Source organism: Seriola aureovittata, chromosome 14, assembly GCF_021018895.1.
Source record: "Seriola aureovittata isolate HTS-2021-v1 ecotype China chromosome 14, ASM2101889v1, whole genome shotgun sequence".
Lineage (NCBI taxonomy): Eukaryota > Metazoa > Chordata > Actinopteri > Carangiformes > Carangidae > Seriola > Seriola aureovittata.
In genome coordinates this window covers 24,435,783-24,462,500 of record NC_079377.1, presented here as the reverse complement: position 1 = coordinate 24,462,500, position 26,718 = coordinate 24,435,783, and the positions used below count along the sequence as shown (strand labels likewise).

The window sequence follows — 26,718 nt, the reverse complement described above, 5'->3', positions numbered from 1 at the left end:
AGTAAAAAAAAAAGAAAACAACCTCCACTGCTCAACACTGACACATATTTGGCCGAACAGCCTGCATGTGCCTACAGTGTGTGTGTGTGTGTGTGTGTGTGTGTGTGTGTGTTCATTGTTCTTGCATGCAAAATTCAACCCTCACTGTCGTTCCTCACTAAAGCTGACAGGAGTTCAGTGTGAGCTGGGGGCTGCTGGTTCTCCCACAGAATATCTTCTTACTCCTGGTTCCCATAAAAACACACGAGCAGAACTTTTCATTGGTGAAAAAAAGAAACAAAAAGTAAAATAAAAATAACACACAAAAAAAAAACAGATGTAGAATTCAGTAGTTTGTCTTTTTCCAGAAAAACCAAGTCCTTATAAAGACATGGTCAAGTGAAGGAAGCTGAAGGTGTGTGTGTGTTTTTGGAGGTTTTTATACACGTATCTATAATTTTAGACTCTGAATTAAATTTTAACTCGTATATAAATAAAAGTGACCAAAACAGCTTTTTATTATTTTAGAAATGTTGCCAATGTACTGCTTTTTTTTTCAAAAAGATTAGATCATTTCACGGCTCTTGCAAACGACTGCAGTCTGTTATTCAGTCTAGTCTTTCAGAGAATAGATGTTAAGGTCCTTTTACTTGTTTTTAAAGCTCTACTTTGCAGATTCTGTGTCGTTTTATGATCCATCACCAGCTCTCAGTTCCTCTCAGACTTTTAAATACACACAATTTTTACGCACAAGAAAATAAGCAGTGCAGCTTTTTTCTTTTTTTAAACTATGATTGAAAACCCTGCCAAGACATTCAAGTGAAGGTTTTTAAAGAACAGCTGAAAACCTATTTATTTAACTTGGCTTTTAATAAATTCTCTCATATTTTACTCTTACTGGTTCCTGTTTGTATTTTTCATTCACATATTTTTTCATCTTCTGTCTTTCTATTGTTTATTTTCATCATTTGTCATTTTATTGTAAAGCACTTGGAGCTCCTGAAAAGTGCTCTACAAATAAAGTTTATTATTATGATTATCATTATTATTATTTGTGTGTTTATGCCTGGGCATGTGAGCAGGAGTGATGGAGGACAGGTGGATGTAGAACAGGAGAGATATAATGTGGGGAAAGGTGGAGGAGAAGAAGGGGGATGGATGGAGCTTTTTTATCTTCTTTTATTTGATCTTTAATTTTATACCACAGTTAATAAAGTTTTGTGTTTTTTTTGAATGTGACAAAGGTGAACTACAGTTACTGAAACTCCAGATACTTTCAGTCTTTAAGTCTCTAATCTCTAATCTCTAATGAAGTGTCCAGAAACCTTCAGCCCTGGTTGTTTGTTCAGCTCTTATCAGCCAGGAGAAGTTTACTGTGTGTTTTCCTGACCACTGACCTCTTGTGGACGAGTCAATAAAGAGCAGCACCATAAAACCACTTCAAGCTGAGGTCAGGGATAACGTCTGGCAGCGACCCTAACCTCTCTCTCCGTCCTCTAACCTGAACCTTCAAAACCCTCAAACGGGCCTCTCTTTCAAAAAATGCTCTTATTTTGAAAGTACTACTGGAAGACACACACTCACAGGTAACTGTGCAGCGTTGGAGATAAACGCTGAGCTGACAGAGGAGACGTATGAGCCGTGTCCCAATTCGGTCTGCGAAGGTGTGGCCCATCGTAGCCGCCGCAGACCATGAAGGCCGAGCCGAAATGAGACGGTCTGGTCTGCAGAGGACTTCTGTCGCCTGGCAACCATGATAATTTTAAGGCCCTTGTTTTAACAGTAGCTGTTGAACTGAGCTGAAACTTAGTATTTGGATTTATAAGCGTAATCTTTAGTCTCCTTGTCTTTGTTGTTCGCTTTCATTGGGATAGGTCGGGCCACAAAGGATCCACCTGTTGGAGCAGGAAAACGAAGGATTGCATTTGAAGGAGTCGTCGAAATAGGACGGTCTAGTCGCGCCGCTGTGACGCCATCGGTCTTCACATGCAGCCTCTCAACTGCGACACGGCTGTGCTGGTCAGTGCTGAGGCTAACGTACAACACTGAAAAGAGACAAACGCGAACAGTGGAAGCTGAGGAGAGAAGAAGTGAAGGTGTGCTGAGCTGATGCACATCGAACAGCCACGTGTTCAGACGTTAAAAAACCCGAATGAGCGTCCTGGGAACGAACACCTCAGCCTCAGCACCCGGGCTGAAGCCGCAGATAATGGCTGCCAGATGGACCCGGCAGAACGCATGGTGGTGAGAGTAATATAAATTAGGTATTCATGCATGTGACTTACATAACGTCCCTGCTTCTAGCCTTCGACACCTGATCCAGGACCAGCGCAGGGAAACACTGCTACACACACATACCAGCAGATCATATCACACCGGCTGCAACACTACAATAAAACAACAAAACAAAATGGAAGCTAAAGATAAAAATGTGAAAGTCTGGATCCCTCTGTAAGACGTGACGTGTGTTGTGTGGATTATTTCCAGCTCATAAGCAGAGCTCATTTATTTTAAAAGACTCTGTAGGAAACGGTCTGTGGGAGGCCGAGACCAAACTCCAAACTCCACGAGTCTGTAATAAAACCTTCTATTGATCCACGTTCTGTTATGTGACGTATTCATCTCTTCCTTATTTACCAAAGGATGATTTAATTAAATCCCTCTGAGGTCTTAGAGTATTCTCTCCACTTCTACAATATTTCTTAAGATACTTGAATATAAGGTTATACATGTTTTATATCTCAGCTCTTTCAATAATGACGCTTTGTGCACAAAGGCTGAAAACTGCTTGTGAAAACAAACCTTGATGTGGATGAATTGTTTCGGGGATTGAAACGTGTTCACCAAAGTCTAAGGTTCGTAGAAACAGTGCAACATGTGAGTAAAATAGTAAGTAAATGTATAATAAATGCCTAAAATGAGGAGTGTTGTCCGTCCATCGATCTCACAAGAATATGAAAGAGAGCGGAGAGTCAACAGGTTCGAACAAAATTTAAAGCAAAATTTCTAAGTTTTATTATCACAAAGAAATGAATATAATTAATAATTAATGCTTTTTATTACCAATTACTAACTCTACATCCACACGCAGCCTTCTGCCATGGCAGTAACAGCTGGCTCTCCACATCTGCTCTCAGTCACCTGTCACATCTGTATGAGCGCCCTGACTCCAGCACCACTGTCCTCAGCAGAGGAGAACAAAGCTTCATTAATGCACCTGGCTGGTTCCTGTCAGACTCTGCTGCCTCTGATCTTCACCAATTACAGCTCATTAAAAAGCTCCTCGCTGTCATCTGCCCTGTTCCTTACCTCACTCCTTTTTCTTCTTCTCCTTTTTTACAAACCCTTTCACCCTCTACTTCTCCTCTTTTTTTTTATCATCTTTCCTTCACTTCCTACCAGCCGCCTGATTATCACAAATATAACCAGCTCCTCTCTTCATCCTCCTGCATCTCTCTCTCTCTCTCCATTTCCTCCTTCACCTCTTCCTCCTGCCTTCCACCTCTCCGCTCGGCCTCTGAGCGCGGAGCAGAGTGAGGCCCCGGCGCTACTGTTGTATAATGTTATTTACATTTCTTGGCGGTAATTAGGCCGATAAGGGAACACTGCTGCGATCCCACAGTCGATTAAGGATGGGGGGGGGCAATAAGGAGGGAGGAGGGGGAGGGTGTAGGTAGGACATAGGTCACACAAAGTACAAAAACTTTTTGTTTAAGTACAGTGATGTCATAGTGCAACAAACGGCTTCAACGAGAGGGAAACTAAAAAAAAGTTTATCTCTAATTATAATAAACAAAAAGTCATAAATAACATTTATGGTAAATAAACAACAAATAAAGAAAATACCCTATAAAAAAAAAAAAAAAAGAAAAAGAAAAAGAAAAGCAGCTTATGTGCAAAAACACTTTAATTACTTACATCACTAGAATTAAATTTTTCTTTGTGTGTTTTAAAAGTTAAGTGTGTGTGTGTGTGTGTGTGTGTGTGTTGTGTGTGTGTGTGTGTGTGTGTGTGTTCGGACATGTCTGGACACAGACTTCTGCAGGTTCAGCACATTAACCACTGAAGCGTCGGACACACGGAGAAATGAAAGAGCGAGTGAACGAATGCGGAGGAGAGACGACTGATGAAAACGTGAAGTAGGTGTCATCAGGGTTGTACGGCACAGGAGGGAGGGGGAGGGAAGGGGGGGGGTGAAGAGATGAAAAAATGCAGCCATTCAACTAAGTGCAAAATCTGATTAGACAGGAACTGATACAGAGAAGAAGAAGAAGAACACCCTCGTTTCACCTTCATATCTGTTTTTCTCTCATTTAAAATTCCCAACGGACGACGAGCTGCAGAGAAACGTTCAAGTTACTGTAAAGCTGCAGCAATTAGTCAATTCATATTATTAATTATTATTTTTTATATTCATACAGACAGTGAGAGTGAGAGTGAGAGAGAGAGAGAGAGAGAGAGAGAGAGAGGGCGGGACATGCAGTAAAGGCCTGAGTCGGATTGGAACCAGCACTGAGCCGGGACGTCCCGTTTCATGATTCTCCCACATTAGTAAACTGCATCTTCAGGTTGAGAACAAAACTATTAGATTTCTTCTTTAAAACTGTTTTCTGATGTTTCAATAACCTGAATGATTCATCGAGAAGAAAACTGTCAGACTAAGATTAAAGCCCGTTAGAGTTTGTCTCCTTTAGCTTCTGTTCTACTGTGTGTGTGTGTGGATGGAGGGATGGTGGTGTGTTCACTGCCCCTGGTTAAAAGCAGCATCCAGAAACACCACAATGAATCTGAAGTCTGATAATCAGTCCAACTGTGTGTGTGTGTGTGATCATCTACTATATACAGTATGTATATGTGAGTGTGTTTATTGCGATCACATCGAGGCGGCGGCGTTAACTGGGGCGTGCGGAGTAGAGTCGGGTGGGGAGGTGAGGCGGGTGATGAGGGCGGGGTCACGCAGCATATGGAATACACATCATGTCCCTGATAAGGATCAAAGCTGTTATGTAAGAGCCACAATCCCTTTGTTTTGTCCAAGAACAGGATCACAATCACCCCTGACTGCCAGTGTGTGTGTGTGTGTGTGTCTGTGTGTGTGTGTGTGTGTGTGTGTGTGTGTTGTGTGTGTGTGTGTGTGTGTGCGTGTGTGTGTTTCAGGCTGATGAAGAGAAATTAAAAAATGAAAATGAAAAAAAAACAGAAGAAACCAAAAATAATGAAGTGAAAAAGAAGAAGAAGACAGAATGAAGCTGTCATGTGAGGACACAGTCTCTCCGTCTCGCTCCGTCCATCCTGCACATGTTTGTGTTTGCTTTGGAGGAAACTAACAGGAACAAATAAATGGAACAGGAGACGCCATCACTGGTCGCAGAGCATTATGAGAAAATAAACAAAAGATGCAGCTCACAAAATGTTCCTGTTTAGCCACAGTTAACTCCTCCTCCTCCTGGTGTCTAAATCTGATCCTCTGCAGAGAACATGAGGAGAACGTCCATCTTTGCATGTTTCACTAATAGTTGAAAAAACAGATAATTCAGTGTCTTCAGACAAGACTGGAAATGACAGGGAACCAGGAATCATTCAGTTCTTTGCATTTCAAAATAAAACCAAAAAATAAGGCTGGATCTGACTCCTCCGTTTCCCTCCCAGATATTTCATTTCATATGGCTTTTATACAGAAGACTGCAAAACAGTGTCTCTAGTAATGTGCTTGTGATTGAATATTATCTCCTGCATTGCAACGTTTTTCTTCCAAATCAAGTCCAGTATTGGTTTGCATAATTTCCCATCAAACCCTTGTCCCCAGGTGTGTAATTTGACCCCTGCATGGGAAATGTGGACTCTGGCAGAACCAATGAAAACCACTTATCCTAAGTCCTAAAATTAAATCCAAACTTGACCTGTAAGTGTGTTTTCTGATTGGGTAGGTGCATTGTTTGTCGTTTAAATGCATATTTCTATAAAATATATTGTGTTACCATTTTTAAAAAGTCCCATATTTTACACTTCCTGTGTTTTATTTGAAGTGTTGATCCATAAGAAGATATATTTGTGGTTTTAAGAACCAAAAACCATCTCAGTGTAGTTTTACATCTCCTCTCTCAGGCTTCTCTCTGCAGCTCTAGTAACAACAGGTCGGTGAGGCTGTTTTCTGACTGATCCAATAAAAATATAGCAGATTTCAAGTAAAAACACAGAGAAACCAAAATCCTGCAAGGTTTGGATGGTGGGTCCAGGTGGGCGGGGCTTGGTGACTGCTTTGTTGTGACATCACAAAGTTCCAGAAGTCCTGACGGCTGGTTTTAAGGCTCAGTTTCTGAATACAGGCTGTGTGCATTTCTCTGTGGACTGAGGCTTTGATACTTTCACAGTATTAATATAGAAGCTAGAGCTGATCTATAATCACACTACACATGGACACAGACCTTTACACTGGAGGAGCTTTAAGGTGGTTTCTATGCACAAATTTACCCAGACAGATGAAGGCCAGCAGGAAGTGAAACATTAGTCTGAGTCTCTTTTTCTACCTGGTTTTCCAGAAACAGAAACTTCTTGAAATTCTTCATCTAAAAGGTACAAAACTCTAAACTTCATGTTGCATCCATTCAATCTAAAAGACGATCATGATCATGAAGTCTTCAGTCTGACACTTTCCTTAAACGCCTCGATGGCAACCTGTGCAGTTCATGTTGAGTTGAGGCTCGGCCTGATAAAAGTAAACACCTGTGCCGCCTTTAGAGCAGCGTCAGGCTCAAGTTGCACTGAAAGGACTTGGCACAACAACGCGACATGTGACCGGTTCCTTCAGCGAGTCGTCAAAATGGAAGAAAAGCACACGCGCACACACACACACACACACACACACACACACACGTATAGTGCCTCTATACATTTCCTGGCAGGAACACTTATGCAACATGCGATAGACAAAACACACAGGCGGCCTGGAGGAGCTGTTGGTGGGGGTGGGGGGGGGCACATCCCACCCACGGGTGCCCTTTGTGCATCCGTCTGTCGTCGTCCACTTCACTGTATAGACGGACAAACGAGCTGAGCGGTGGAGACGATGAGAGGAAGGGCAGAGTGTGAAGGAGAGAGCAGGAAGTGAAGGGGGAGCGGAGCTGATGACTTCAGAGTAAGAGATGTTTTACGTGTTTGTTCAAAACATCGAACCTCAGACTGAAATATCTGCGAATGTGACGCTGTAAAAACATTTGACCTTCACAGCATTGAATCAACAGAGAGGCTGAAGCTCTTATAGTTACTGTCAGAGAGAGTTGTATAAGATTCATCTAAGATATTAAACGTTTGAGGTGTTTATTTAATCTGCATATTTGACCTTTTGACCTTATATCGTTTGGTTCTGTTGCTTTTTTTCATTTAAGTTTGAGTTTATTTTTTATTGTTAATGTATCTGTTGATTATTTCTATCTAATTGTTTTTTAAACCAGTGGTTCCCTGGTAGAAAAATGTCTACAGAGCAGTTTGTCCTTCACAGATGTGTCTGAGGAGCTGGAAGTGTCCAGTGAACTACGAGAAAAGAAATATAAGTTTGTAAGACGTGAATAAACAGATACGATATCACAGATACGGTTAGTCTAAGATTCGCTTCAGAGAACAATCTTCTTCTCACGTCTCAAACTAGAGAGTGAAGAAGGACATGACTCTGTTTAACTTCCACATCCTGGACGGTTTACTTCTAATATAAAATTCAACATGTTCGTTTTGGAATCATTTTGATGCTTTTTGTGTCTTTTTATTCACAATAGATTTTAAGGCATCACTTATAAGTTATTTATAAGAATTTTATTTATTTTCTATTTCCTGCCGAACGTCGATTTGTAAATGTTTTTCTGAGGATGTTTTTGAGAGAGAGACCTGACGGCCGCACAACCTGAAGCTGCAGATTCAAACGTAGCTTGATGCTGCCCCCTGGTGGTGTAACGTATGACTGCATGTGTGTTTGAGTTTCGTGTGTGTGTGTGTGTGTGTGTGTGTGTGTTCATACTTTAGTCTGGAAGCAGCAGAAGAGCTGTGTCAGGTAGGGGTGTTTTCTGGCCAGAGCCAGGATCCGTTTCTCGGTCAGGGTGCAGTCCACGTCGTCGTCCTGCAGGATCACGTCCTTCTTCAGCACTTTGACGGCGTAGACCTCGTCGCTGCCTTTGAGCTCCGCCAACATCACCTGGTCACATGACACAAGACAGTCAAAACCACGACGCTCGCTCTCTGTCTCTCGCTGTGTCTCATTTGATCGATGTGTTCGACCAGCAGGTAGCAGAGTGAAGATGTAAGAAGGTGAACAGAGCTGAAGAGGACAGAAGAGGACAAAGGTCAAAAGGTCACACGCTCACCTTTCCGAAGCTTCCTTTTCCCAGGACTTTGATGAACACAAAGTCGTGCAGGTTCATCCTCTTGACCTCTGGAGCGCTGTGAACTTTGACCTCTCCATTCGCGCGGCCCCCTCGTGCCTCCACTTCAACGCCACCGCCTCCCTCGCCGCCTGGCCCCCTGTGGCTCTCCCCCGTTACCGTAGCGACAGAGGAGGGCGAGGACAGGGGATGTGTGTTTGTTTTGTGCTCCTCCCCGCGGTGGTCGAACGACAGAGCCTTTCGGATGTTCTCCAGCTCCTTCACATCTGGACGAAAGACGGGAGAAAAGGAAGGTGAGCTGTGTTGTTGTTTGTTCATGTAGTTTAAAGTCTGTCTGTGATTGGTCAGAATTTCTCCCACCCTGGTCACACGGGGAGGTGGGCGCCGACTTGGAGCGATCTTCCTCTGTCTGAGGCGTCCCTGATAACTGCTGCTGGGGGTCCTGACCCTGAGGGAGCTGTTCAAACACAACATGTCGCCATCATCATCTTCATCCAGAATTTTTTTTACCATCATCAATAAACAAAAAATAAATAGATCTGTTTTGGTTTTTTAGTTTGTTTCATGACCTTTGATCGACCTATGACCCTTTGACCTTTAGCCACCAAAATCAAATCAATTCCTCCTTCAGTCCAGGTGAATGTTTGTGCCAAATTTAAAGAAGGTCCATCACGGCGTTCCTCAGATATCGTGTCCACAAGAATGGGACGGACAACCCGAAAACATTATCCCTCCTGCTTTTCTCTCTACTTCCTGTTTGCTGGAGAGAAAAGAAACTGATCTATTTAATTCTGAAATGAGGATGAGTCACCTTTTTCCGTCTCTGGGCGCTGTTGGAGATCTTGTCCGGTGTGACTCCGAGGTCGGAGAGGACTTTAGCGATTCCCCTGGCGTCCACGCCACAGTTAGGAGCTACATTACTCTCACAGCGCCTGTGTACATTCACTTTACACACTGACACACACACACACACACACACACACACACACAGAGAGTGAGGGTTAGCATGTACAGGTGAAGTGAGCTGAACTCCAGGTGTCCGTCCATACCTTTACACTGCAGCCCCTGTCGCAGCAGACCCCACAGCAGAGACCCGCAGTGGTCGCAGAAGGTGAGAACTTTAAAGTTGTGGATGCTGAACTTGTGCGGCACGTTGACACTGAACCTCTGCGAGCCGACTGTCTGTGAGAGACGGGAAGGTGAGTTTCATGTTTCAGGTCTTTATAATATATAATTATATTATTGTATCTTATGTGTCAGGTAAAACTGATGCTGCCACTAAACAGCAGTTCAAAGTTTTATTTGTCACATGACACAAAAAAATCATTGTTGTTTATTGATATCATCAAATATTGAAACCTACATAAAACAAATAGATAAATAATAATAATGATAATAATAATAATGATGATGATAGTAGTTGTGGGTCAGTACCTCCCCAACTGTGTCCTCCTGCTTCTTCATCCCTGCACACTTGGTAATGATCAGCTCATGGCAGCGCTTATGGACCACACAGGTACACACTGCAGGAGTTAACACACACACACACACACACACACACACACACACACACACACAGACAGATGAAACAGTTTTATGTGTATTAAATACTGGACTTCAGGAATGTAAAGAAAACAAGAAGCAATAAAAAAACAAACCTTGACACTGGTAGCCCTGTTTTCCTAAGACGCCCCTACAGAGAAAAGATAAACAGCAGATTTTATTATGTTTTTTATTTATCATTGACTGCTCTTCTGTCTCGTTGGATAATTCTAATGTTTTCGGGTGTATTTTACTTTGAAAAGTCACACACATTTTACCAGTTGACCTACATAAAAATGAAACTGACACTACAAACACAGTGTTTTTGTTTCAGACCCTGAACACCAGAGGACTCCATCAAACACAGTTTCCTTGTGACTGTGATTACACATCAAACGGCGAGCTGAGAGCGAGCAGAGCGTCGGGGGGCGCCACATGGTTTCCATGTGAGTGACGCTAACGCAGTTTGTTGGGATGGAAACAAACACAGCTGCCATTGTTTATTACTCCACACTTCACAGCGTCCACTGTGTTTACATGTAAACAAGACGGCAGGAAATCAGAGAACACGTTTGAAAACCTGGTTACTGTAAGACGTCCGTTTACACGCAGCACGTCAATAAAATCCACCATTTTATCATTTATTCACCGTTTTAAACATGGCTGCCGTTTCTTAAGGTTGTTACAGACAGAACAGACATTTACTTTGATCCTAGTCAGATGTTATTCCCTTTAGAAAGAAGGATGCACAATCAGTTATCCTACTTACATCCTGTCTACTGTGGAGGACCGGGGGGGGGGGGGGAACGACAGGAAAAGTAATGTTGCATTTCCTTAATTTGAGATCATTTAAAATAGGAACTGCAAAAAGAATTTATAAATGATGAATCCATCAATAAATACTTCAGATTTAAAAATGGATTCACAAAAACAGCATAAAACTCTCATTGAATAAACCATTTAGAAAAACATTAATTAATTCATGAATGAGCAAATCGATTAGCCAATAGGAAAAAAGAAAAAGCAGCTGGAAAAAGGAAATGGAAATTTAAATAGTTTTTCAAATTCTAAGATTTATTCATGAATTAATAAATGTATTTCTAAACAGTTTCTTCAATGAGAGTTTAATGCTGTTTTTGTAAATCCATTTTTAAATCTGAAGTATTTATTGATGGATTCATCGTTCATTTATAAATTCTTTTCCTATTTTTATGCCTATTGAAATATGAAAATCATTTGACACAACGAGGCAACTTGTTTGTAGCTACAGGGACTGCGGGTCCTCACCAGATGAAGTCCCTGCAGTGGGAGCAGTACGTGGGCTGTCTCAGGTAGGTGGCCATGAACTTATGTCCGTTGACCTGGTGGACCCTGCGGCGGACGGCGCCCTGACGCTTCCTGGGACGCATCCGCTGCCGAAACACACGCTCCTCATTCTCGGAGGAGTCCGCTGCAACTGCACACACACACACACACACACACACAAAATATACACATTAGTGTGACAGAAGATCTGAAATAATCCCATAAAATAAAACTAAAAAGTTTCTGTTCATGAGCTGCACTGAAAAGGCTTGAACCCACAGACACCTGCAGAAAAGCTGCACTTACGCCACGTGGCCACTAGATGGCGGCGACAGCGTGCGTCTGACAGATGAGTGATGAAGCGTTTGCTCCTGAACACATTGGTGGTGTTTTGTTTTTCACGCGGTCGGTCGCAGCGGCGGCTTCTTCTCTCTCCGTGTAATTACAGACGGTTCTCTCGGTGGGTTTCAATTACTGTCTGACACCGTGTTAATTATGATCACAGTGATATAAATGAGGAGAGGACAGACAGGACGGATGAATGCAGGGCAGCAACTAAAGATTATTTTCATTATTGATTAATCAATTTAACTGTTTTGCCAATAAAATGTCAAAATATAGTGAATTTAAATGAGAAAAACTCCCAGAGACCAAAGGTGATGTTCTGAAGTTATTGAGTTTAGAAGAAGAATTATTCAGTGTTTGTATTTTTTATATATTTTCATTTGAAAATAAGTAAAACAATTAAATGACTAATAGTTTGTTCATTGAAAAAAAAGAATTAAACATTAGAGACTTTGACTGTGATTTGTTGCTTTCGTTAAAAGCAAATTTTCTGAAATATTGTTGAAGAAAATATTAAAGGATCAGTTCATCCAAATTACAAAAAGACATATTTCCTTTTAACGTTCTTTAGCGTGTGTTGATCCCATTGAGTGATATTTCTTTATATTGTTTTTAGTGTCAAAATAAATAGAAATAAAAAAAGCTGTTGCAGGTTTTAAGGTTGTGATTTAGAGATGCAAACCTTTAACAATAACTCAACCATATCAACGATAAAGAGACTTTTATACTTTTTTATTATACATACATTTTATATATGGATATGTGTGTATCTATGAATATATTACTTTCACTTTGGACATAACTGACCCTGAGTGGACATCAGGTCCGTCACTGTGGCGGCCATGTTTGCCATCCTCCGCCTGCAGACCTGAGCATCGCAGGTTCCTCATCACATGACGGATCATCTTCAAACATCACGTGTCTTCAGTCTCACGTCAGTCTGAACTCAGTGGTGGTTTCTGATGTGTCTTCCCTCCAGATGTTGACACTTTTAGCTCCACATCTGTGAAGTCTTTTGGACTTTTTGTGCATTCCTTGCTCTCCGTCCTGTCCTGCCTGTCCTCAGTCTTTGCAACGCTGTACGCCATCGCCTAGCAACTGATGACTGCTGCCTAGCAACAGTGTTAGACTTGGTGTTTTCCACCGTGAAGGGTTCAGGGGTGGGTGGGTGGGGAGGGGTCTGTGATGGACGTGTTGCTCCTCCGTGATGTCATCACGACCACAAAAGTTGAAGACTTTAAACGGCTCGACGTTCGAGCTGTAACAAACTACAGCGACTGAAACCTGGAACCTAGAACCTAGAACAAGACTTCAGCTCTCGAGAGGCTGCGATGTTTATCACCCTCCATGACACTAAAGTGATGCAAAGTTTACATTTAACTGTGAACATTTTATTCACTATTTTGTTGACTTTAATATTTCAGATTTTATTATAAATAAACATAATTCAGCTCATTTGAAAATAGTTCTATTTTGTCCTCAGATACAACTTTTCTAAATCTGTTGCACTGCTGGGAGAAACAAGGCGCCAGAGCTGTGCTAACGTCGTTAGCTGGTATGACGCTGTAGCGTTTAATTCTTCTTCTTTGTTTAGAGTTAGCATGCTAAAAACTGTAGATTAGCACTGAAGCTAATAGTTATGTTACAGTTGGTTTGACTGAAGATGTGTTTCAGTGTTTCTGTCTCAGTGTTTCAGTTTTTGCTTTAATGCTAATGCTAAGCTAGTGCTAATAATGCAAATAGCAACTGTTAATTATCAGGATGTTTTCATTCTTCTACACTGTTAATTCGTCTCTACGCTCCACAGACGCTGCACTTTGCTTCGTCCTTCAACGACATATTCGAGAATATGAAAGAATTTATTTGTTCATGTTTTATTTTTATTTGTAAGTTTGAGACACAGAGTTTAATACATTAACTGTGAAGAACTACAAATGTTTTTAACAAAGCTTCATGATGATCAGAGATAAAAACTCTCGCAGCTGATAACAGAGACATTTCACCTGCTTTTAGCAACAGACAGCAGCTTATCATCCTGTCCTGGTGACAGCAGGGCTTTGTGTGTGTGTGTGTGTGTGTGTGTGTGTGTGTGTGTGTGTGTGTGTGTGTATGTGTGTGTGTGTGTGTGTGTATTAAAGCTTAATAGGTTGATTGCAGCTCTCAGGCCTAACAGTTCATCCATGTGTTCTCTGCTATACAAACACATTTAAGTAATGACTGCAATTTCAGCTGCTCACACACACACACACACACACACACACACACACACACACACACAAAGTGATATATACATATAGTGCATTGAAGGTGCAGATGGAGAACGCAGCAGAGTCACAGAAAGAAAAATAATTCAATATATTTATAAAAGAGAAAAAGAAAAGTGACATTTCCTGCAGAAATTCTTTGTCCTGATGACACCTCTCTCACTCTCTCTCTCTCTCTGTCTCCTTCTCTGTCTCTCTCTCCCTCTCTCTCTCTCTCTCTCTGTCTCTCTCTCCCTCTCTCCCTCTCTCTCTCTCTCTCATCACTCGCTCTGTCGATGATGTAACTGGTCCATTAGAGAACACTCCACTTTACTAATCAATTTATCACCCCCCCCCTCCCCCTCTCTCGACCTCCGGTTAACTCCCTCTCTGTCTTTCTCTTCTTCCATTCTGTCATGTCTCTCTAACACATAATCCGGTGCACACACACACACACACACACACACACACACACACACACACACACACACACACACACACACACACAATATAACACAAACATTTCTGGTCAAAGTTGTTGTTGTCACGGCCGAAGCGGTGGATTAATATCCTGAGAAAAGGTGGGACAGTCCCTGACGTCTGGTTGGGTTGAATGATTCAGAGTTTTGTTCTTCCGTATCAAAATCACGTTTCATAATCTTGTTAAAGGTTCGGACATATTTCCTGAGCAACAAAAGAAATCTAATTGTGTTTAAAGCAAAATCTACTTTTCAACTGACGTATTTCTCACAAACGATGAAGAATTACGTGATTCTTCTTTATTAGAACGTCAAATAATGAGGAAAAAATTATGCAATAAAAACAAAACCATTACAGTTCAGGCATCTATATCATAAGATAAGATAAGATATTCCTTTATTAGTCCCACACTGGGGAAAGAAATATTTAAAAAATACAAAAAACATACTATAGAAAAATATTTAGAAAGATAAATAATAGATAATAATATAATATATACAATATATATTTAGAAAATCTTACAAAATAGCAGCATATGTGCTATAAAACTATAAAAAAAATAAAAGAAATTTAATAAACAGAAACAGTCGAAGTCCAGGCAACTTTATGACGATCTATGACGAGGTGAAAATAGGAGGGAATTTCAAGCTAACTAGCGACATAGCACGCAAAACAGCGTTGCTAGGTAACGCGATGCGAATCCGTCGGTAACGTCAACGTCGCTGATTTGTGCTCAGCTGTTACAAGGACACCTGCTGGTGACGTATCTGTTTGCTCCTTTAAATACTGTTTGGATTTCATCTACGGCTTCTACGTCAGAGAGAGTCCAGGAACTTCAGGTGATTGTGGAATAAGATTCATGGATCACGATCGTGTAAATGTCCGTAAAAACACAACTGATTCTACTAAAGGAGCCACAGTCGTGATGAAGTTTGGTCGTGGGAAACACAGCAAACATTTAAAACTAAACGAATCTTTCTTTATTTCTAAAATTTCAAACATGGACTTCTGCCTCATCTTTATCTAACGTCGCTCTGCTTCCAAGTAAAGAGTACTTGTACTTGTACTTGTACTTGTACTTGTACTTGTACTTGAAATGTAGAGGAGTCAAACATTTGTCTAGTGGAGTAAAAGTCAAACGTTTCCAAAAGAAACAATACTCAATAAAGTACAGATTAAAATATAGTGCATTAACGCCAGGAGCAGCCGCGGAGGGTGAATGTAAATGCTGAGTAACTAACAGAAAAAGAGAGAGAGAGAGAGAGAGAGAGAGTCTGTTGATACGTCTGCCAAATCCTCCTGCATAAACACCTCTCTCTCTCTCTCTCTCTCTCTCGCTCTCTCTCTCTCTCTTGCTCTCTCGCTCTGTTCCTTGGAAGTGTGTGACAGGTGATCTCTCTGGTCTCTCTGGTTTGTTTTATAACACTGGATGTGTTCACGCTGAACTGACTCGACGTCCCAGTTTCAACACTTTATCTTCCCCTGAACTCGAACCACAGTTCCCTTAACGACGACATATGGGTTTTTGGGACTGTCCCCAAAATGACACTTTGTGTGATACTTTAGTTTGAGGAATATAAATGATTGAAAAACCAAACTTGTCGAATGTTAAAGGTTAAAAAGGAGCTGAGGTTTAAAACACAGAAAATGACAGACTAAAGAAGAGCCACTCTGTCCTACATGGATAATCTGGTTAGTGTGTCCTGATTCTGTTTGGCCATAAAACAGCACAAACTTCTGTTTTAGAAGCTTTATAAAGTTGCATTTTTACAATTACAGTTAATAAAACAATCTTATTATACATTTTATTACTCGCCAGAGTTACAATCTTGTTGCAAGTGTTTAAGAAACAAACAACAAACGGTTATATCACTTTACAGATTCAACATGTGCTCAGTGGGCAGATATTAGGCTTATAAATGCTTTATAATCAGGTTTGGATTTTACTGTGAGTTGTAAGGTGTCCTTGAGTGCCTATAAATCAAATGTATTATTACTATTATCATTATTATTATTAGTAACTGAACAAATATGTGAAGAAGCAGCAGGTGCAAATGCTGGATGATGGAGAAAACAAAGATCTGAGGCTGAACAGCACTGTTGCCCTTTTTATCTAATGTGTTATAAAAACTTATAAATGATTTATAAGCTGATAAACTAGTTACAAACCAGTCATGAATCTTTATAAGCGGAGTCTTGTTGTAAGTGGTACCGATATTAGTAATACAGATGGACCGTATCTGATCAGTTCATCGCTGTGCGTCCTTCTCGTCCTCAGTGATTCACAGTGAGTATAAAGCCACTTCCTGTCGGAGAAGACGACGTCTCGCACTATAAACAATGAGCTGATCGCAGAGTGAAGCGTCACAGATCTTTTATTCTCCTCCTTTATACCTTTTATTAAATCCTCCTTCCTTGTTTTATCTCTCTTTCACATATTCTTTTGTTCTCAGCAGATTTCTTCTAAATATTTTCTGCTTCTTTTGTTTGTTCTTCATTTGATTTTATCCTCGTGTTGTTTCACTTTGGTGTTTATTAAAGGTTTATTATTATTTTATTATTATTATTATTATTATCTTACTTACTGCATGACATCATTACTGTACTGGACACAAACGCACAGGAAACGTTTCTATTTCCTGATGTAACGGTGTTGATTACACACACTGATAGATTGACTCAAGACTTCACTTACTCAAACTGTGACACACACACACACACACACACACACACACACACACACACACACACACACACACACACACACACACACACACACAGATAAATCTAAAGCGAGAAAGATTAAGTCTTTTTTTGAAAGATAGAAAACTGCAATGAAAGAGAGATGGAGACGCTGCAGGGAAGTGTTACTCAACACAAACTTTTACTGAGAAACCACACACACTTTAGACACACACACACACACACACACACACACACACACACACACACACACAGCACATCAAAGGGACATCAGCCTCAGACAGAAAACAGCTGTGTGTAGCTGATATAGTATGTAAATTCAGACATGTCTTTTTGATTTGACATATTTGTGTTATTACTCAATCAACATTGGTTTCATACTTTGTACTTAAAATAAATAATAATAATAATAATAATAATTACAGATTAATGCAAATAAATCAAACAGTTCGAGATGTGATTTTTCTTTGCTCTCTTGTTTTTTTTAAAATATATAAATCATCTTTCTTTCCTGTAAATTCCCAGTAAAGACTCAACAGCACATTAACTTGGTGTATGAAGCTAATTATTGCTAATTGCCTGAAGAAACAGCACAGACTCATTAAAACTGGTTTGTACCCCCGTCTCATGTATGTTCATATCATTTACTTGCTAAATGCTTTTATTATTCTATTTATTATTTATTCTATTTTCTCTTTTCGCTGAACCAGATGGATGTTTACGACTCAGTGGGTTCAGATTCTTTCATCTTTACAGCAGGAGCTGAGGGCGTCTCCTCCAGCCTGTTCAGACATGTCGGATTCACACAGCCTCTTTATTTGATAGAGAGTCGACATGTGTTTTTAAGTGAAGTGCATATTTACCCCCTGGAGGGAAAACTGTGTCACCTGACAAAGACAGATATCATATTATTACACTGAGCAATAAAAGGCCACCCTCATTTAGATCTTCAAATAAAATCACATTAAATAAAGTGTCTTTTTTCTTCTACAAGATACTATAATGGATCAATTATCTTTATAGAATTTATGATTTTTTTCCTGACTTGTATTTCTTTTATTCTTTGCCCGGTATGCTACCTTTACCTGGTCATTGGTATGATGTAATAATGATCCAATCCTCCAAGTTTATAAAAGCTTTTGCAGGATTTCTGCACAAGTTTAAATAATGCAACGTCCGCTCCCTCCAGGATCTCGCAGCTTTTTTTGGGGATTGTTGCAGCTAAAATACCAGATTTCACGTTTTTAGAATGAGTGGGATTATTTTATTTTTTTGCGATGAAACTGTGGGAAAAATTGTCGCCATCTTTTTTGTATAATTAATTAACAATCGTCATTTTCGTCGGTAAATGTTAGACGTTCATGTCACGCACGTCTGCAGCTTCACAACACGCTTCAAAACCACAAACCAGGAAGTGAGTTTGGTGACGTACAAAGCTGGGGTGATTGGATAAAAAAATGTCGCACAGAATTCACAGGGATTGGTTGAATCTGCGTTAATTATCGCCATGGCGACATCACGACTTTCTGGAGGGACTGATTATAAAACCTTTTATTCATGGTCATAATGGAAAAAGACTTTTTAATATCTTCTACATTTATCTTTAGGGCGCTTAATCCAACTTCCTGTGACTTTTCAAGACCTGCACACAACCATACAAAACCCACAACTTCCTGATGAATTCACATGGAAGTTGTGGGTTTTAAATGTCTGAATGGAGCAACATCTGGTGTAAGAATAAGAGGAACTCAGTCGGTAGCATTAACTGCAACGGCCACAATGACTCAAGACAAAAATTAAAACCTGCTGCCTCTCAAACGTCCTCATCAGCAGATGATCCAGAGAAATAAACTGACACAATAGGACACATTAAAAAAAGAGGAAAGAGGATGAGGAGATCAGACAGAAAGCTTCTGTGATGATTAGGCAGCAGCTCTTACCTTCACTGGAAGATCCTAACAGGTCAATAACAACATACACCTTCCCCTCCGGCTCCAGGTCAATCTGCAGACGGATGAATGAAGATGAGGGAGGACAGAAAGAGAGTGACGAGGGATGAGGGGAAGGAGGGAGAGAGAAAAAGAGACAAGTAGAGATAGTTAAGAGTCAGATGAGTTTAACTGGTTATAACTGATCTCTGTAGGTGTCGCTATCAGCAGCTGCTATTTGTAATGTACCTGTGGATGAAACTATCACTGTTTCACTTTGATACTGAAGAAAAGTGCAAAGATTTTCAGGCAAGTTCTGAAGTTATGAGGAGTGTCTTTATGGACGATAATCAGTGACGACGATCTGAGCTGAGCTTCCTGAAAGTCATCTGAATACAGTTTCTGAAGGATGGGAATCTGATAAACTCAAAATAAATAGAAATAAAAGTTTTTGTGAAATTGCACAATGTTTCCGTGCAGTAAATACAGTTGTATTTAAATTATAAAAAAGTTAAAAATCACTTGAAATCCAGTTTTCAGAAGTGATTACATTTCATCAGTTTCTGATATAATTCAAATTGTTTTGACACTGATTTGCTTCCATAGCTTGTGATTATCTTACATGTGGTTTTCCATTGTATGCTTATGTTATATGTCAGTGTCAGAATGTACAGCACAAGCGGCCAACCTGTGGGAAACTGCGAGATCACAACTTCCTGTTTGGCCAAAATTTCACAGTCTGACTTGCGACAGCGACGATGTAGAAGAGAGAAAGTTCGAGGGAAAAAAAAAAACACCCTGTGGTGTGTGACTTACAGCAAACTAGAGGTTGACACATATCCTGTCACACACCCACACATCATAGATGTATATACGCCTCACACACACACACACACACACACACACACACACACACACACACACACACACACACACACACACACACACACACACACAACACACTGAAGTCTGAATGTGTTTAGGTCAGGGAGAAGCGCTGAGGAGTGAAGACAACTGCTGTGTCTGCACATGTTTGAAAGTATACAGCAAAGTGTGTGTGTGTGTGTGTGTGTGTGTGTGTGTGTGTGTGTGTATGTGTGTTTGTGTGTGTGTGTGTGTGTGTGTGAGAGAGAGGAGAAGGTCTGATGCTCATCTCCAGATCATCTCATGAAAGCGGGTGGGCATCGGCCAGGGTCTCACCGAGCTAGTACCACCCACAGTGTCCATAATCCCCCCTTTACACACACACACACACACACACACACACACACACACACACAACACACACACACACACACACACACCAAGTGAAGGCGAACAGGCGTGGGTTCAGTGAAGTATACAGTAGGAGATGGAAAGCAGAGAGAGACGGATGAGGGGGAGGACAGAGAAAGTTTGTTGGCTCGTTCCAATGTGAAAATGAAAGGGGGGGGGGTTTATTTATTTATTTTATGTTAACACATTTTCTTTTGGGGGGGGGGGGGCCTTAATGGATTTTCATCATCAGTACAATCAGTGCATTGAGAGCATTTTGTGTTCGTTTAACAAGGTAATTATTCTCATCCATCTGCATTTTCTAGAAGGAACGGAAGGCAGGAAGTCGTTGTGGCGGACGGACATATGAGAGTGGCAGAACATCACCGTGAATCTGGCAAAGGAGGGAGGGGGGAGGTGTGGGGGGGTTAATTTCTGTTGCCAGAACCGACTCGAACACCAAAGACATTGAGTTTTTGTTGCCAGCGTCAATCAAAGAGACGGCGTTGTCTTTCTGTCAGGCGCTGGGAGAAGACGTGGACGTGTGTCAACAGCTGCACAAGTGAAGCGTTTTGAATAAAACTGACATTGTGATTTTATTAGTGGAGGAGTGGAAACGAGCTGCGGCTCATTGTGTTCGGTTTGTGTGTAAAATTAAAGAAGAAAAGAAAAGTTTTGCACCGACTTCTTTTCAAATATCTGAGCGTTTTCCACTGAAAGTAACTTAAGAAGTTGTTAAAGTTAAAGCAAGTTTGAAAGATTTTTCCAGGCAGAGTTTAAGCTAATTATTATTTTCATTACCAAATGATCTCAATTGATTATTTGATTATTTACTTAGTGTATAAAACGTCACAAATCCAAGACAACGTCTCTAAATGTCTTATTTTAGTTTTCTATGATCTGAAACAGAAAGTGTTGGCAGTTATTTTGCTGAAGATTAAAATAATTGATTAATCGACAGGTTTGTACAAAATACAAAATTTATTATCTTGATTCAGTCCAGGCCAAATATCACGATATATGATGTTATTGCAGGGAGTGTTTATAATCTAATTATATTGTTTTTTTCATTTTTAAAAAAATACATAACTATATGGTTGTATTTTATTTTCCAGGTGTTTTTAATAATATATAATTATGGCATTGTATTTTATGTTGGACTTGATATCATGAAATATTGTAATATCTGATGTTATTGAACATTCGATCCTCTGGGTTGTGAGAGGATTATCAGGGAAAGAGCAAACTGCCAAGCATAAAAGTTTGGGTATAGATGATCTGAAAACCTATTTTTCAGAATAATGGGACAGAATAATACATATAAAGGCCTCACTCTCGTATTCCCTTAATCAATCAATCAAAAACAATAATTCATTTACCAAAGAGGGAAATAATAAGTTTCATCCTCCTGAAGCTCAGCTGATTTATACCGTACACACACTCTGACTCCGTTTCATTAGAAGAGTAATGAGATAATACACGGAGCAGAATTCATGTAAAATTCATAGCAGAGCCGCAGTGTCGGTAATAAACCAGCTGTGATGATGATTATGACGTCGACAAGAAGCGGACTGGCTGTGTGGACCCCAAACATCCCAAACACACACACACACACACACACACACACACACACACACACACACACACACACACCACACACACACACACACACACACACACACACACACACACAACCTCCCTTCCTCTGAGGTCACAGCCCTCCATTCATCAGCTGCTTGCTGAGTGTGTTCAGACACACAGGTGCAGATGTCACTAAATATAGTCGGTGGAGGAAGGAAAAGGCCCCTCAGTGTGTGTGTGTGTGTGTGTGTGTGTGTGTGTGTGTGTGTGTGTGTGTGTGTCCAACCGCTGATGTTGGCGTGCGTTCATCCTCATGCGCACGGATGATGCACGGCACTACTTTTACTCCTCCTCCCTGTTTATCTGAGATCTGGCGGCTGTACGCACACAGAGGTCAAAGGTCGCAGGAGTGATACACTCTTTATCAGTGGAGGAAGAAGGAACAGATGTGTGTGTGTGTGTGTGTGTATGCAGGTGTGCAACATGTTTTGATGACAACTGATCGTTATAACTGATTAGGTTAATACTGCATTGATGAACTGTCCCTTTAAGAAAATACAACCTCGTGCTCAGTTACCAAAGGAAGTCGAACGCAAACACTGCAGAAAAACTATTTCAGCAACCAAGCGTTACATCAACAATTTTCTTAATCACTTGAACACAGTCACAGCTGAATATGACTCAAAACTAGAATCAACTCGTCGTGGTCGTATCCCTCCGCCACTCAGATTAGTTTCAGGTTACATCCCTGTTTATCCAGACATAATAAATATTAATCATCTGTGTGAATTGCTGTGCAAAGTCAAAATGGCTAAAAAGTGTATTCTGATGTCACACTGACCTTGACCTCTGACCTTTAGCCACCAAAGTCTAAACAGTTCGTCCTTGAGTCTAAGTGAATGTTTGTGCCAAATTAGAAAGGATTCCCTTGAGGAGTTCTGGAGATAATGTATTCAGAATGGCCAAAATCATGTTTTGTGAGGTCACCTGGACCTTTGACCTTTGACCTTTGACCACCAAAATCTAACCAACTCATCTTCGAGTCCTAGTGAATGTTTGTGCCAAACTTGAAGAAGTTCAGTCAAGGCAGTACTGAGATATCGGGTCCACGAGAACGAGGCAGACAGGCGGACATACAGAAAACAATATGGCCTCCAGCTTTAACTGTCGCTGGTGCGGCGGAATAAAAAAGCACCAAAGTCGTTGTTCATTAATCACAATCGAGATAAGAGTTTGAAATAATTGTGATATTGATTTTAAGACATATCGTCTTAGAGGAGGGTTTTTTAGTCTGATCCCATCCCAGTGCTGGTCAGCTGCAGTACCACAGATGGCCACTAGGACAGTGACAACAGCTGTGTAACTTTAACACATCTGTGTTTTTAAACACAGAGACGCAACCTGAACAGGCGGGAAACGGCACATTTCCAGTGGAAATTTACCGACAGGTCGCGACTAATCCGGAGGATCGTTTCCATGAATCCGAACACTTTGTTCCCTCTGTGTTAAACTGCAGCAGGACACAGTGGATCACACAGTGTGTATCAGCTTCTTTATTAGTATGTGCTTGTTAAACCAGGTCAAGACGTCCAGACTAATAATAATAATAACATTAATAACAAAAGCAAACAAACACAGCTTTGTTCCCACTGATTTCATTTGAAGGTGTAGCTCCTTCAAACATCACATGGCCCCCATCATGTGACTAAATGTACAAGAGTGTGTGAGAGTGTGAGTGTGTGAGTGTGTGTGTGTGTGTGAGAGTGTGAGTGTGTGTGTGTGTGTGTGTGTACATATTGTGCTGCATATTTAACATGGAGTCAAATCTAATTCATTTATTTTATTTTTTTTAGAACATCGTCAAACTGTACGCTTATTTATGGGGAAAACACACACACACACACACACACATACCCACACACACACACACACACACACACAGGAAAATTAAATTGCAGGCTTTAACGCAATTAAGCAGGTTTCCCTCCATCCTGCCCCCCCCCTTCATGCATCTGAAGCATGTTGTGCATTTGTCTCTTTGTTTGTGTGTGTGTGTGTGTGTGTGTGTGTGTGTGTGTGTGTGCGTGTGTGTGTGTGATGTAAGTAAAAGATGATCAGTCATTCTGCTGAATACTGACATGTGGCGATTATCACAATTATACATGAATCTATTGGAGGATAAATCAATCTATGTGAACAGTAAAACGGGACAAGATGAAGAAACAACAAGCTTCAAACATCTGGTGTCTTCAACTGTGGAGCTTCACTGTGTGTGTGTGTGTGTGTGTGTGTGTGTGTGTGTGTGTCTGTGTGTGTGTGTGTGTGTGTGTGTGTGTGTGTGTGTGTGTGCATGTTCAAAAATAAAGGTCCTTCAACATGTGATGACTCCTGTCCACACCTGCTGGCTTTGCCCACACACACAAGCACAAACACACACACACACACACACACACACAAAAACACAGACACACACACACAGACACAAACACTCACACACACAAACACAGACACACACAAACACAGACACACACAAACACAGACACACACACACACACACACACACACACACACACACACACACACACCCACAGCCTTTCAAGGTTGAAGTAAAAGCACATGACGTTGTTGAACTCTTGGCTCCGACTCACTCTAGACATACTGCACAAACACACACAAACACACACACACACACACACACCACACACACACACACACACACACACACACACACACACAGACACACACAAACACACACACAAACACACACACAAACACACACATATCCACTTCTCTCATACAGAATCTGACATTGACTAACCCTGGTTAGAAAAATTGTGTGTGTGTGTGTGTGTGTGTGTGTTGGGGGGGGGTTATAAATAAAACACTGAGCTTTAAGGTATTTCATCTGTGTTTGGCTGAACTGAAACAGAAAGACAATCAGGAAACTTCTGTCTGCGTCCGAGCTCACTGATTGTTTACCAAAGTAAAAGCTCATGAAGAGAGAAGACGTGTGTGTGTGTGTGTGTGTTTGTGTGTGTGTGTGTGTGTGTGTATGTGTGTATGTGTGTGTTTGTGTGTCTCAGCGTGGACAAAAGAAGAAATGAAAGATGGACCGTGTTTGACACTTAAACAGCTATTTCAAATTGAGCAGCGGCTGCACGGACATGGAGAATCAAAACGCCAAAGAGTGTAAAAATTAAAGCGAGAATGACGGAGAGACACTGAGACAAAGGGAGAGAGAGAGTGAGAGAGAGCGAGAGAGAGAGAGAGAACGAACAGGGAGGACATTGTGTTTTATCTGTTCTCAGTGACAGAGCGCACACGGCCTCTGGAGTGACACACTGCAGACCCTTCACACACACACACACACACACACACACACACACACACACACACACACACACACACACACACTTGTTTGAACTGCTATGCTTGTGAGGACAATCATTGAAACAGAGTCTCATTAAACACGAGCACTAATGTGATATCCGACGCCACGTTTCAGACCCATTTTTTGAGACTCTGTGCTTCACATTTCTGTCGTTAGCAAAGAAAAAAGTAGCGCGGTTTGAAACCCAGCAGGAACAAAGTGTTGGACACAGTCACACAGGAGGGCCATGCAAGAGGCAGATGAAAAGCAGACTGGTGCAGCAGAAACTGAGATATTCGGATTTCTCGTCTCTATTATGGGTCAAGATCTAAAAACTTTGTTCCTTCACTTCCCATAATGCAACTTGATAAGGTAAAGAATCATGTCTTTCAAACTTCACAGCCCAACACAAGTTTTTAGTTAAAAAAAAACTTGTTGTCTCCAAGTTCGTAATGACATAACCCCACGATGACATCACTATGACATCATCGGGGTTATTTCCCCCCCAGACTTAAAGACAAAGCTGCTCCATCGTTACACCAACGTGTTCACAGGCTGAACTCCCTTTAAAAAAATCCCTTTAACCTCAACCTTAAAACCTCGTCTTAAACCCCCGAACAGAGGGGGAGGGAGAAAATGTCTTCTCTGTCCACAAGACGTCCTTGCTCCGGAGGTGTAGGAGTCAAACGGGTCCTCGCAAAGATTAAACAACAGGGCAGAACAGTGTATATAAGCGCCGTGAGCGAAACGCTGCTCGTCCAAACACAGCGTTCTCTGAAACACCCCACAGGGTCCAGCAGTAATGGCTGCAATGAAATGAATACCTTTTACAGTTGATGTGCTCCAGTCTGTTTATTTAGTGTGTCCATTTGTTCATCATAAATTAATAAAAACAGGCATGAGATGCACACACACACACACACACACACACACACACACACACACACACACTGAGGCTCTGGAGTATAACTTTGTACAGCTGGACTCACTCCTGCTGCTAATGCACTAGATTTACTTCAAACAAACCAGCACACGCACACACACACACACACACACCACACACACACACACAACACACACACACACACACACACACACTCCTGTCGGCAGCCACTCATGCCTGTCCTCCTGTTTAGCCGTGTGTCTGTCTATGCCTAATTTGTCCCTGCTGAATAAGTGATGCTGGCTGCAGTATTGTGAACAAGGCAGCTATGGTGACACACACACACACACACAGACAGACACACACACACGCACACACTTTGGTACATGTTTAGGATTCGACACTGACACACGTATTAACTCCTCCTCTTTGTGGGACCATAAATTAATAAAATATAAGAATTAATGCCACACTCAGAAGAAAACCCACATAATCATAATTAGATCTTACTGTTTTCATTTCATATTGATTTTGTCAGTTTAAAATGATTTTCATTAAGATTATAGATCAAAAACTTTCTCTTCCTCCTGCTGCCGGATGAAACTCTTCATCCAAACACGTAACAGCTTTTAATTAAGCTTCTGATCACAATCATTCGTTCACAACAAAACAATAAATGAGGAAATAATCATCGTTAGCTGGACTGTGTGTAAACAGCAGGTGGAGGCTCAGGTGC

The 26,718-nt window shown here is 41.0% G+C and overlaps 1 protein-coding gene across 1 annotated transcript in view; it reads right to left on the bottom strand.

The window, feature by feature from the left end:
* The window catches only part of LOC130181245 (protein kinase C epsilon type-like), a 69,299-nt gene that overhangs the window by 22,077 nt on the left and 20,504 nt on the right, over positions 1–26,718 (bottom strand). Inside the window, exons 3-11 of the mRNA XM_056395232.1 lie at positions 18,907–18,970; positions 11,178–11,346; positions 10,007–10,041; positions 9,783–9,871; positions 9,398–9,530; positions 9,160–9,302; positions 8,709–8,805; positions 8,331–8,614; positions 7,988–8,161 (exon numbers count right to left, since the gene is read on the bottom strand). Coding sequence (XP_056251207.1) covers positions 7,988–8,161; positions 8,331–8,614; positions 8,709–8,805; positions 9,160–9,302; positions 9,398–9,530; positions 9,783–9,871; positions 10,007–10,041; positions 11,178–11,346; positions 18,907–18,970 — 1,188 coding nt within the window. The remainder of the gene's footprint in view (positions 1–7,987; positions 8,162–8,330; positions 8,615–8,708; positions 8,806–9,159; positions 9,303–9,397; positions 9,531–9,782; positions 9,872–10,006; positions 10,042–11,177; positions 11,347–18,906; positions 18,971–26,718) is intronic.